This window comes from Drosophila tropicalis, unplaced genomic scaffold, assembly GCF_018151085.1.
Source record: "Drosophila tropicalis isolate 14030-0801.00 unplaced genomic scaffold, ASM1815108v1 contig_593, whole genome shotgun sequence".
Taxonomy (NCBI): domain Eukaryota; kingdom Metazoa; phylum Arthropoda; class Insecta; order Diptera; family Drosophilidae; genus Drosophila; species Drosophila tropicalis.
The window spans coordinates 6076493-6089932 of NW_027173070.1; the positions used below are offsets into that span (position 1 = coordinate 6076493).

Below are 13440 nucleotides of genomic sequence, written 5' to 3' on the forward strand. Positions count from 1 at the left end.
TTATAAACTTACTTTCTTTAGATTCTTTACTGTTGAAACTCATAAAATGTAGTCAGTGGAACCAAATCTAGTAGATATTACTATCTTACTTATTGTCAGACATGATCACACCGATTTTAGCATTTCATTCCTGCATTTGCGCTTAAGTACAGGCAATTCAAAAGCATTTATTAATGTGACCTTGCACTTTTGTTTGATGGCACACTTGCTGTAAACCTTTATGCCCGAAAATTTTAAGTACACCGTACAGAAATGTTTGTCTTGTCCACATATATGAACAATAACAACTTTTTGTTGCATTACAACGCAAATATCTCAACTCATCTATAAAGTCGGGGCCTGGGGGCCTCATATAAAATCAGTGAACGTCTGTCGTTGGTTGTGGGCAATGACGAAGGGGGAAATAGAATTTGCACACACTGTAAACAAGAGCATTAGGCTTTGGCATTGTTCTATATACCTAGTGAACGGGGGCCCGTGTGAATAAGAGAAGCTGCCAGAACAAAAGTTCTATATCTATATATATAATATACAGAATTGCAATGGCGCCCTAGGCCTATAAAATGGCTGCCAAAAAAATACATATATATTTACATGTATACCCATCTATGTTTTGTAGTGTTCAAAACCTAGACAAAGGCTAATGCGCATTTAAACTAATCTACAACCCCTTTGAAAAGTAGTTGCGGAGTGCATAATGGGTATGCATGTGATGGATTAGATAAGGTAAAAGGGTGGCTATAAACAGACTCCGACTGACATGTTCGACGAAACAAATTTTCCACTCCAGAAACCACAAATAAACAAACAAACACACACACATACCTTGAAAGCCATTAAACTTTATTTATTAATAAACATAATAAGCCATGACACAAGGTTGAATTTGTGTATATGTATGTAGATAAACTACTTCTAAAAATCAAATCAAAGTAAATAAACAAATAAATGATAGGAATATTATCGTAATATTATTCATGTTGTTTTTAGTGCACGCGTGACCAATTTCACAATGTAGTGGAAACTTGGGCATAATCAAATGAGTAGGCAACTCTTATTAATAGTGTTTGACAGAGTGGAAACTTTAAATCGCAATCAATTAGATAGGCAACTCTTATTGTTAGTGTCGCAGAAGTGAAAATCAATTTCAAATTTTTTTTCTAGACTTTTAAAAACAATTTTGTTAAGTTTTACGCGAATTGAGAATTAAAGGTTGCGTAGATAACTCTCATCATTAGTGTTGGGCAGAAGAGATTTATTATATTTTTACTCTTCTTTAAACTTTAAACTAACTTACTTTAAACACTATTTTAAGTGGTAGTAAGTAGTTCCTAAACATAGTTTTTCATCTCTGTCATCTGTCAGACATTGTTAAAGTTTTACCAGTAAAGTATTGCCCCTCCTAATTTATTGATGAACAGTTTGCGTGCTTCATATGTGACTTACCAACACTACGTACGTGTAATCAAAGCGCCCTGATACTAATTCATAACTAATTTGCAAAATTTCTGTTTTTCTCATTGTAGCAACCGGAAACTTTGACGACACCGGAAACAACAGCTGCTCGACTTAAATTCAATCCTACCCCAAGAACTCAAGCTTTGGCTCTCTGCTAATAGTTTTATTTCTACGTATTCGCCCCTCCCTCGGCCCTCGCCCCCGCTACCCTTGGAAACAATATCAAAACAAAATCAACACCAAAACAAAACATAACGAAATCAAAGAGATACGAAACTATAGCCAAGAGTATGTGGAATTTTTCATACATTTTTTGCGTCATAAATTGAAATATATTTTTTATTTTTTTTTTTTTTTTTTTTTTTTTTGTTTTCTGTTTTCTGTTTTCTTGCTGTTCGTCTTCGTGTTCGTGTGAATCAAGCGAAATATACAAAACAAACCAAACAACAAAAACTGTGCCACCGCCCCGCACAGACCTCACAGGCACCCTCGCCTCGTATATGGCCGCCCTCCCATACATACATGCCATATCAAAGACAATACAATTCAGATCGTGTGTATATATATAATAGACGACCAGTGCACTCGATTCTCAGTCGTTACGCGTCTCTCGTCGACAACGGACAACAACGCTTTAGAACATTCAGCCAGAAGGAAGGAGTCCCGAGCATATGTACATATATGTTCACAATATATTCTCGTTAATATTCAAAAATAGCCAAGTGCAAGTGCAATACTATATAGAATTTCAAATCAAAACTGTGGGTAACAAGAAATCCACTTCGATGTCGATTAATTCGCCAATATCGTTAAAAGACTCGGACCTGCATTGAACAGGCAAAACAAAGCAATTCAAACAACCAACATCAAATTAAACAAAAGTTTAACAAACCAAAAAAACAAAACAAACAACAAAAACTGCTGGCAAACAACACAACAACAAAAGACAATTTGTTTGCCTTTTCTTTTATTTTTTTCATTTCATTTGTGTTTTTCTTTTACGCCCCGCCGCGTAACTTTTAAGAGCAACTGTTGTAAGTTGCCGCAGACAATTTTCTTTCTGGAATCAACTTTTATTCGGAAAAATAACTAACAAGTGATTTGATTGATATACAAGTTTCCTATAAGCTCTGAAATTACAAAAACTATTCAAACCAGAAGAAACAACAGTTTTTGTTTATCGGGCTTAGGCCATTGTATGGGTAAGTAAAGTAACTTGAAACTATCTGAAAATATTTTTAGTCGGAAAGTAATTTCAAATTAGTTTATTTTGAAAGAAACCATATGTAGGAAGTTTTTGAACAATTTATTCAAATGTTTGTTAGAGAAATTTATAGATCTATTATTTCAAGAAAGATTTCTTTTTTAAGTATTTACGATCTTAAATCCTTAGAAACTAAAAGCAATAGCAAATTTTCTTAATCAAAATGGTAAGAAAAAACATTTTGAAAAGTAAAGTACTGAAAACTAAAGATCTTAGAACTGTGACTCTTATAAAATTATAGCAAATATTACTAAAAAAAATTTAAATATGGCTAGAAAGGGGTTTGAAGTACTCACTTTAGGAATATTCCTCACAACTAGAGATAGTACATATAAGCAGAAATTTTTAGAAGCCTTGATATATCATAGTCAAAGCAAAGCTAGAAACTTTACCTTCTTTTTAAACAACTTTTTGAAAAAAAAAAAAAATTTTAATTGGTTTATTGTCATAAAACACTTCTTTCGAAAGTTCTTTAGAAGTTCGCTTGATAAATTTCTAATTTTTGTTAATTAGGATCACAAGATCCTTAGAACCTTGAATTGAGGACCCCGTTTAGTATAATAACATTTGGAAAAAATATAACTATAATAGATTTATTCTACGAACATTTTTAGAATCTTTTGAATTTCAAAGAATTTCGAAAATTCCCATCGTAGAAAGTATTAGCTCCAAAGTTTCTGCAGTAGTCATAACGGTTAATAAATAGTTCTAAAGTCCACTACAAGTACTTGTGATTTCTCATATTTCGCCACAGAAAAACCCAAGAAAACTTGAAAGTAAATATTTTCCTATGAAATTGCTACATGATTTTAAAACATTAAAGAGGAATCTTATTTATAATCATATTTCATGTAATTCATAGTTAATTTTTCATTATATAAATTTAAAAAAAAGTATTTCTTGGGCACAAAAAGTACATTCATGGGTCACGTTTTCAGTACATGAACAATTTCAGTGAATAACTCAAATTAATTAGCTATTGCACCGTTAGATTCTTCAAGAGTCAGACTCTAATCATAGAATTCAATCAAATGAATGTTGTGCCAGTTTAAATTTCTGAGACCTCGATTATCTTTTCATCAAAATCTTTGCTGACGTTTTGTTATTTTGCCTGTAATTTCTTTGGTTGTATTTTCTTCATTGTCGTCAATTGCCAGGCAAATAAAAAACAAAAACAAAACAACAAAAAAATAGCTTATCAAGTCATAGAAAGTAGAGATAGCAGACGAAATGGCAGGAAGTGGGCGGTTCGGTCTAGTAATCGAGTAAGCAATATGTTTGACTCAAGTACTGCTTAGACAACAAGTTCAACTAAAACTGAAACTAAAGCCAAAACACACATTAAACCAACAAGTGGACACGTGTTGCCCACATCCCTCCTCAATGTCCCATGTGTCTGTTATACAATTTGTATCGAGAGAAAAACCTTGGCTCTTCCATTGAAATCAGTTGGGGGGCCTGATTTTGATTAGAACATTTGCCTCGATTGTTGTCGATTCGCTTTGTTTGTAATATGAATCAGTTATATGTATAGAATTAAATCCGATATGCTTTTATTTTGTTGCTAATTGTAAAAAGTGATTCATAAACAAACTGCGAATGTCTCACAATGTAGCCAAGAAGAAGAAAAAAAATAAAGTTATTTATTTACACAAGTTTAGATAAAGCGTAGAAAATTTGCTAAAAAGACCAAGACAAATTTGTGAAATTGCGTTTTAATTCGAGGAAAAGAAGTGTGAAAAGTTAGCAAACTAAACTAAACTAATAAGCAAATATGTAGTAGGTAGTAGATTGTAACACAAACTAATTTTTGTAGAAGAAACTTTGTGTTCAAAACGTTCACCTAGAGACTAAGATAATTCTAATCTAATTACTAAATTGTAGTAATTTATTCCATAGAGTGACCATAAAGAAGAACGTATAATTTCCAAATTTGAAATGGGGAAATTAAGTAGAAATATTATGAAAAAGATACATTAACTTAAGGACTAAAAGATTTGATTGGAAATTAATAGATAATTTTTAAATCGATTTGGAATAAGTATGATAGCGATAGCAAAAGATGAATAGATAGAAAATCATATATATTACCTTCGATTCAGAGAAAACAAAACAGATTATTTGCTATAATCACGAGGAAACCTATAGGACATTCAAGAACATATCTATTCATTTATTTTAAAGAAATTCACTATCAAATTGGTGCTCTAATGATCATTAAATAGTTTTTTATCTTGTAGACTTGAAGAAGGTCGTAATCTAAACACTCGAGAGTGCACTCTTCCCTTCTTAGGTTTTAGGTATGTATAGGGTTATAGTGTTATGGAAAGTAGATGAGTAATAGGTTTATAGTCTATCAATAGACTAAAACTTTTCAAAATATTCATCTAACAATAAGAGGTATTCCTTCCATTCATTATGAAGTATCAGTCTTTAGAATAGAATCTAAAAGCACACCTAAGATCTTGTTTAGAAGAAACATTCCTAAGATATGTAGTTACAAATATATAGTAAATATAAGGTCGATTAGTTATATCGGTTAATAGAGACTAAAAATATTTAGTTCAAGTTCAAATTCATAGAACTCTTTTATTTAATTGCTTTTACAGATCAGTCTAAACCAACAACGAAATTTGGAGACGAGCCGGACCTCCTGTTCAACCGAGCGCAGGGCCGGATTAGTCTGTATAGTGTTGGAGCAGCTGCTGATCAAGCATCAACATTGAATCCAAGCGTGAACGCATCACGACAAGTCGCCAACATTCAACTAGAAGCAACATTCAATGACTGTGAAAGTGGCTATGTGCCGACCGTGGGCCGCTGGGGCTCCGAGTGGCCAAGTTGACTCGCCGCAGGTGAACAGCAACAGGATGGAGCAGCATCGGGTACAGCAGACAATGCCACCGATGCTGCCGTTGGAGCCGCCTCCGCCGTCGAGCGGAAGTTGGCGGAGAGAAAGCGTGGAATGGGATTGACTACAATGGAGAAGCAATCTACAGAAAGCGCAACAAATGATCGTCATCAATTCGAGAAGACCAAGTCAGAGTTACAATCGCGTAACACTGGCGCAGTCAGGCGTATGCCCTCGACATCTAGTGAGGATGATTATTCCAACTATGATGCTGATGAGGAGGAGGATGAAGAGGAACTGGCTGAGGATAATGGCCATGGATGTTGGTCAACTGACCTGACATCGGTGGATAGATTACAGATGTCGGATCTTTATGCCGATATCAGACAACTTTTGTCCAGGCAGCAGCAGCACCACCACCAGCAGTTGGAACACATGCAATCCGAGTGGATTGTGGGTGATGGTTATGATTTGAATGCCTTTAATCAGATGAATGGAGTTTGGCCTTTGGGTCATCCGTTGCCCTTGCCTGATTGGTCCACTCAGGTGAAGCCCACTTTGACCTTTGAGAACGTTTGGCAATATGAGGAATTGAATGCCATTGTGGAGACAACATTGCAACGCATGCTGGAAGAGACCCATTACAATACCGTGAACCTTTTTATGGATTTCTATCGTAGTTTCAAGCGTACAAGACGCTCGGATCTGCGTAGTTTCTTCCAGTTCTACGATGTGCCTATCAACCGACGTCATCACATGTGTGTCTCGTTGGCCTTTGAGATTATGGCCAGACTGGTTCAGATGTTCCCCGTGTTGGCGCAATATTTGTATTTGGTTTCTTGCGAGGAGCAGGTTATCGATTGCAATGACTATGTCCAGTTGGATGAGGAATATGGCTTGAATTCGGCCAATGCCGCTGTCGAGAAGGAACATGTCATGGTGGCCATGCGCATAGCCATTAATGGACGCCGTGGCATAATGATACTCGATCCTGGCTATCATGTGAGTCGGGCGGTGACCGTTATGCTTGATCAAAGCTATCCACATACGGGTAAGTTCGTACATAAGCCCAACTCTCTACAAGATTAGCTAAATTCTATTACTTTTAGGCTGGTTTGGTCAATCTAAGGAACCGCATCTTCAGAGGGATTACTGTTACAACTATAGTCAGCATAGTGACAAATTTGTGGAGTGGAGAGAGCGGGAGATACGCGGAGATGAGGCCAGTTTTAAGAACTCACTTGTCTATGTGGCCCAGGAGTATAGCACGGCCATCGATGTGACTGTACGCCGTAATCTGGTCTATAATTTCCGTTCCCTACTCTCACGTGATGCCAAGGGTCAGGTCTATGCCGGCATCTATTTTCCCCTGGTGGCTAATGTTCAAGAGTCCTATTTGACCATCTTCTATGATGGACCCAATGAGCAACGTGTCCGCACAAAGCTTTTGTTCAATGCCTTCAAAGTGGGCAAGGGCAAGGTAGGTTCCACTAAACGCCCATCCTTGGATCTCATCTAATAATAATTTGTCTCTATTTTTTTTTCTATAGTTACCCGATTCCATAGTTCAACATCTGACTAAATTGGCTCCACAGCTGCGTCTACCTTTGCCCGAGTTAACCGACTTGTGCAAATCTCTGGCCGAAGTGGTCACCGATCAGAATTTCATTACCCAAGTTCTATCAATAAACGATGATATAGGCAACATGTCCGTGGAGAATTGACAGTTAAAGGAGCCTAAGAATGTTGCTGCCCAAACGGATGAGATTTCCCAGTTGACCAACAATCAACAACATCTCGACGAAGCAGCTGCAACTTAGAGTTCCAAAAATCTAAAAAAAAAAACAATACTTTATCCTTTCCACTATCCTTAAAAAAAACCAGAAGACAATTATTCTCCAAAGATGTTTTATTCATTTAGTGGCACTTTAAAGCACTTGTATCAATTTAGTAATTATCAAAAATAAAAACAACAAAAATATATAAATGTTTACACAAAAATATGTAAAACACACACACACACACACACACACCCTCAAATATGATTTAGTGAGAAAAGAAAAAAAAACTTAGGAAAAAAAAATCGAAACATAAAATACTAAAAAAAATGAAACACTTGAAAATTTTTTCGAAAAACTTAAAAAACAATATAACTATTTAGATTTTCAATTTATCAGCTTAGCTCAAGCTTATTAGTTTAAAACTGGTTCCGAGGCAGAATATCGTAAATGCAATTTTAATTATACTTAACCGAAACTGATTATTCTTTAAATTTTAAATGCACTGTATAACAATGTTTTATGTTTTCTTTTTCTCAAATAAATAAATGAACCCAAAAAAAAAATCAAAAATGTTGTTTTGTTTTTATAGGAACTTCTAAATATGTTTTACATGAAAAAGTTCACAAACTGAGCGTAAAATCGTTAAACTATATAAAAAGAAGTAAATATAATTTATCGTAATTCTGGTTAAATAAAGTATTTTAAATTGCCAGAGTTAATATGACATCCTAAATCCTTGCGTTTTCTTTATTCAACTATTATTTTTGGAAAGTCTTTAATTTTATCTTTTGTGTTTTTCTAAAATGAGAGAGAAATTATCTCTGTCTGTTAATTATACAAAAACGAGATAAATCGCTATTTCCTTTTGAAATAACGTTTAATTTTGCATTTGTGTATGTATTAAATTTCTGTATTTCAAATTTTTAAAAATGGCGGTAACTAAATCGCACTATCTGGCAGCCCCAATTTAAACGTATTTCACCGCTGACCAACACCGGCACAGTCTGGTCGTTTCCAACACTGAACGAATTTCTTGCCTCGTCATTATCAGTTTTTTGGGGACTTGCAAATTTTCATTATAAAATCTGTAAATTCTAACTGCTGATCGAAATATAAATACTCAAATTTCACTAACAAATCCAGCAACATGTTTGGAAGACAAAGTAAGCTAAAATCATAAGAGAATTGAACGTTAATACATTAATTAATATGGACCCCGCCTACGTTTTTGCAATGGCGAATTTTAGCACTATCTAGCAATAGCAATAGCAGCAATCTGGTGGAGTTCCGTGCCGGGCGCATGAACGTGGTGGGCAAGATGGTGCATCCTGATTCGCGTAAGGGTCTGGTCTACATGACCCAGAGCGATGATGGCCTAATGCACTTCTGCTGGAAGGATCGCACCACTGGCAAGGTGGAGGACGATTTAATTGTTTTCCCCGATGACTTCGAGTTCAAACGTGTGGACCAATGCAAAACGGGAAGAGTTTTCGTGCTGAAATTCAAGTCATCGACTCGTCGCATGTTCTTCTGGATACAAGAGCCGAAAACTGACAAAGATGAGGAGCACTGCCGTCGTATCAACGAATTGTTGAATAATCCACCATCGGCCCATCAGAGGGGTGGTGGCGGCAGCAACGATAGCACCGATTTGCAGTACATGCTCAACAATATGTCGCAACAGCAATTGATGCAGCTCTTTGGCGGCGTCGGCCAAATGGGTGGACTTAGCTCATTGCTGGGTCAGATGAAGTAAGTAAAGGTCCAGGAGTTTAAACTTGATCCTATTGTTAAATGTTATCCATTTTGTTGTCAGCTCTCGCACTCCATCGTCCCGGAATACATCCTCATCGGGTGGTGGTGGCGGCGGCAGCAGCAGTTCGGCTTTGCAGACTCCTGAAAATGTCACCGTGCAGCGGACACCATCCGCCCCCAAGGGCAACAAGTCGGGCAGCAGTCGCATCCAATTGAGTTCCCAGGGTGAAGCCACATCTGGTAGTGCCAGCTCATCGCTAGATAACAACGATGCCGATGCCTCGGCCACCGGTAAGAACACGTCCTCGTCCTCTGGAACGACTTCAACTGGAGCCTATGCCAATCCATTCCAAGCCTATTTATCCAATCTCTCCCCCGAACATGGCGCAGGACGTTCTCTAAATATCGATCTATCCAGCGCTCTATCCGGAGCGGATGCCATCAATCAGCTTATATCGGATCCCGATTGCGTCAAGTCTCTAATTGTCCATCTACCCGAATCTGAGGATGCCGATGAGGATCGCAAGCAGCAGATCAAAGACCACATCACCTCGCCTCAGTTCCAGCAGGCTCTGGCCCATTTTTCAAGTGCCCTTCAATCTGCACAATTGGGACCGCTTATTAAGCAATTTGAATTGTCCAACGATGCAGTCGCTGCCGCTTACTCCGGCAATCTGGAAGAATTTGTACGTGCCCTAGAGAAGAGTCTGCCAGCTGGCACCACCATGCCTGGTTCTAGTACCTCCGATAAGAAACCCGACGCACCTGAAACTCCTGTCAAGGAAGATGCACCATCCACCGAAAAGCAGGAGGAGAAGCAAAAGTAGACAAGAGCGTAACAGATGAAGTAAACTTCTTGTAATCCTTTAATCCTCTGTAAACAATTTTAATAATTATTATTTTTTCCGGTTTACAAATAAATTTGCCAAGTTAACAGAAAACGTAAACCAATATGAGAAATATTGTCCTTCCCCTAGGAAATCTTAATAAGGATATTTTCATATGTACTTGCTGGTGATAAGCGATTGATTCATAAATATTAACACAAATAAATTAATAATAATAATAATAATTTTTCCCAAAGTTTCTTTAATTATATGTATATATATATGCCAAGAAGCTTATCCGTGATTATGATTCATCAATATAGTACAGAAGTATATACCTTTAGTATATGTACATATTTTATATATATTTTTGTTCTTGTGGTCAATTCAAGGTCAAATTAATACCAGTCTATATTTCAAATCGTATTTGACTTTTATGTTCGTCTAAAATTTAAATTTAGAAAGAAATAAAAAACCTGTTATATTCTTTATGACTTTGTTTAAAAGAAGAATATATATACATATGTCTTTTCTTAAAAACTGATTTATAGCTTGATTTAATTAAAAGATAAAATTATTAAAGTCTAACTCTCATTTAAAAAGGATAGTGAAAGAGGAGAAAAGAAAGAGTTTATTAACCCTCTAAGACTACTTTCTAAAGTAAAAGCAGAAGTTAATTCGAATAATTTTTTTTTAAGTAAATAGGGGCTGCTGAGCTTTAATATGAACTCAGAAAAAATATAGAAGCTTTCATGGGGCTTGGGGCTTTGAAGGTAAAAAAATAGTTTCCAAATAAATTGAATTTTTTTTTAATTTTTGTTTTATTTTATTTGATTAAATAATTTTTTTGTTGCTATGATACTCAGCAAAACAATTTTTCTTGGCCGAGCAGCATAAATGCAGGTTGCATTTTGTGCAAATGCACTGCGTTTGGGAAGTTTTGCAGTGCTTGCAACTTCTTTTTCCCGTAATGCGATCCAACCACTCTGGAAAATGATTGAAATGGTCAAACCTCAAGTCCTTTATTGGGTGATTTGATTTTTGGCCTTGTTTGAGTTGTGACTGCAATGGATGCCGAGAAATTGGCGACAGCAAAGTCTGTGATGGCGACCGACTTGATCGCGCAGACAAAGATGAAGATGGTGAAGGTAAATTGTTCTTCATGAGTGGATGACCTGGCAAGTTTTTTGACTGGTAGCCCACTAGACCCGCAGCAATAGATTCGCGGAAATCCGGAAGTTCAATGAATTTCTCGCTGCTCATGGTTTCCTTTTGGATTCGTCTATATAGGATGTAGGCGTTTGTTGTTGCCATATCTACTAAATGGTAGAAAATTCGGGTTGCAGCATCGTGAGTTTTACTTCTTATATGGTATCGTCCCATAAGCCCATCCATCAGATCCACGCCTCCCATATGAGCGTTATATTCCCGTATAACTTGTGGGCAGTCAATTTCTACATTGTGCTTCGACTTTCTGTCGTAACGAGCTGCCTTTGGTGTTCCTCCTTGAGTATTTGAACTTATAAACGGCTTAACGCCCACATAGGTCGATAATAAGCGAACCGCCTTGTTGTCTTTCCACAGTACGTTACTAACATCCACTCCATATGAGGAACCCACGTACTCAACTGAAAAACCTCTTGGCTTTTCCTTGATGGCACTATCGTTTGGGAGCTTGCAGTTTGGTATCCGATTTACCCGAACCGTTCCCAAACTATAAATCCCTTTTGCCCGAAGGTATACCATCAAAGGCAGCGATGTGTAAAAATTGTCAAAATATATTATATGATGTTTGAAACTTTCAACAGTTTTCGTCAAGCGTACAACTATGTTGGCACCGATATCAGGGTAACCAGGTAATATCGCATTATCACCTGCGCCGCTATATACTTCAAATCGGTAGGCATATCCAAAAGAATCACATAGGACAAATAATTTAATACCCCACTTGTGTGGTTTATTGGGCATGTATTGCCGCAAATGGTGCTTCATTTTTGTGCTGCACATTTGTTCGTCAACGCATAATCGAGCTTGCTTAGGCACGGAGTCAAATCTTTCATTCAAAATGTCAATAACTCTTCGCGTGCGAAATAGTGGATCGTAGCCAGGCTCACCCTTTTTGATTCGCTTACTCTCGTCACACAATGAGAAGTATTTCTTAATTGCTTCAAATTTGCTACGGGTCATACAGGTTTGTATGGGTGCAAATGCATTTTGCCCCCAGTAACTTTTCAAATTAGGGTAGCGATATATAGACATGTAAATTAAAATTCCTATATAGTGATGAATATCTTCCGTTGTTATCTTAAACTTGTTGGCAATATTGTCCTTTAAGGCTGCGCGCATTGTTTCCTTGACGATTATACTTATAATGTCCGAGTTTAAAAAATAAGAAAATAGTTGAAACGGAGTTTTCAGATCAGTTATTTTGGATGGCAACGAAGAGTCGCCTTGAAAAGCAACATTGTTTATGTGCAATTGCATAGATTGCTGTCGCCACATAACTTTACTAGGTTCCTTTATAATTGATTCGATACCTATTCATAAATAAATTAATGAGTTGTATTACAAATCAAAGTAATGATTTGCTTACCAAGCCCATTAAAACCACCAGAAGACGGTAAAGATACAGGTGTTGCTCCTTCAATAACTGGCAATGGTGATCGAGGCCTCTTACGAGTTTTTCGGGAAGGCTCATGGCTCTGCACAGTATTTTCATTGTTTTCAATATTACTGCACATTAAGGATACAGTAGAGACATCTTCTAATGCAGTGTTAAGTGCCTCTGCCACGTCTTCATCCTCGTCGTCACTCGACATGTCTACATCCGACGGGACTGATTCGAACAACTCCAGCAGTTGTTCATCCGTCAAATCAGACGATTTATAGCGAGCTCTCAAAGCCATTATTCAATCTCTATTAAAAAAATTCAACAATAAATAAAAATCACACACAAATTACACAAGAAGTGCAAGCAGTTGTGAAATAGCTGCTAGCAACAAATTTTGCCGTGGAGCCCCAAAAGTGCCTCAAGGCAGTTATCACTTTTACGATGCTACAAAGCAGAACTTTAACATATTCGCACATATTAAACTTTATTTAAATAGCACATTAACTTACCTTTTTTTTTTTGGCGCGAAGTAACACATGATTCGATAATATGTTTATCAAAAGCATCGATAAAAGTTTCCGAGCGCTTTACAACATTGGCAGTGCTTTTTGGCAGTTATTTTTAAAAGTTCAACAATTTTTAAATTAACTAAAAGCTCTTAGTTATTTTTTTAAAAATAAAAATAAAATACGTGCCTTGAGGCATTCTTACGTCCTAGAGGGTTAAGTTATATTTTCTCCGGCTAAAGCACAGTAGAAAATAAATGGAAAAGTATGTATATGGAGGAGATGATCGAAAGCAATATAAACGCATAATAATCGTAGTACATATTTCTTTTTTAAATATATACATCCTTAATTTGTGGCCATGACTGTAATTGAGTTGCACGCATA

General features: G+C 36.6%; 2 protein-coding genes across 3 annotated transcripts; both read left to right on the top strand.

Annotated features, from left to right (window-relative positions):
* The first annotated feature begins 1887 nt into the window (after positions 1 to 1887).
* On the top strand, positions 1888 to 7709 carry LOC137576603 (uncharacterized). The gene is made up of 4 exons (XM_068289826.1): positions 1888 to 2660; positions 5332 to 6624; positions 6683 to 7053; positions 7124 to 7709. The coding sequence occupies exons 2-4, from the start codon at positions 5688 to 5690 to the stop codon at positions 7295 to 7297; spliced, it is 1482 nt and encodes a 493-aa protein (XP_068145927.1). The 5' UTR covers positions 1888 to 2660; positions 5332 to 5687; the 3' UTR covers positions 7298 to 7709.
* Positions 7710 to 8354: 645 nt separating this feature from the next.
* Positions 8355 to 10056, top strand: Rpn13 (regulatory particle non-ATPase 13). 2 transcript variants are annotated; one of them, XM_068288703.1, is made up of 4 exons: positions 8355 to 8517; positions 8602 to 9106; positions 9171 to 9400; positions 9500 to 10056. In XM_068288703.1, exons 1-4 carry the CDS (start codon positions 8502 to 8504, stop codon positions 9934 to 9936), a joined length of 1188 nt encoding a protein of 395 aa, XP_068144804.1. In that variant the 5' UTR covers positions 8355 to 8501; the 3' UTR covers positions 9937 to 10056. The 2 variants fall into 2 exon arrangements, with proteins under 2 accessions (XP_068144804.1, XP_068144803.1); XM_068288702.1 differs by having other exon boundaries at positions 9171 to 10056.
* The last annotated feature ends 3384 nt before the right edge of the window (positions 10057 to 13440 follow it).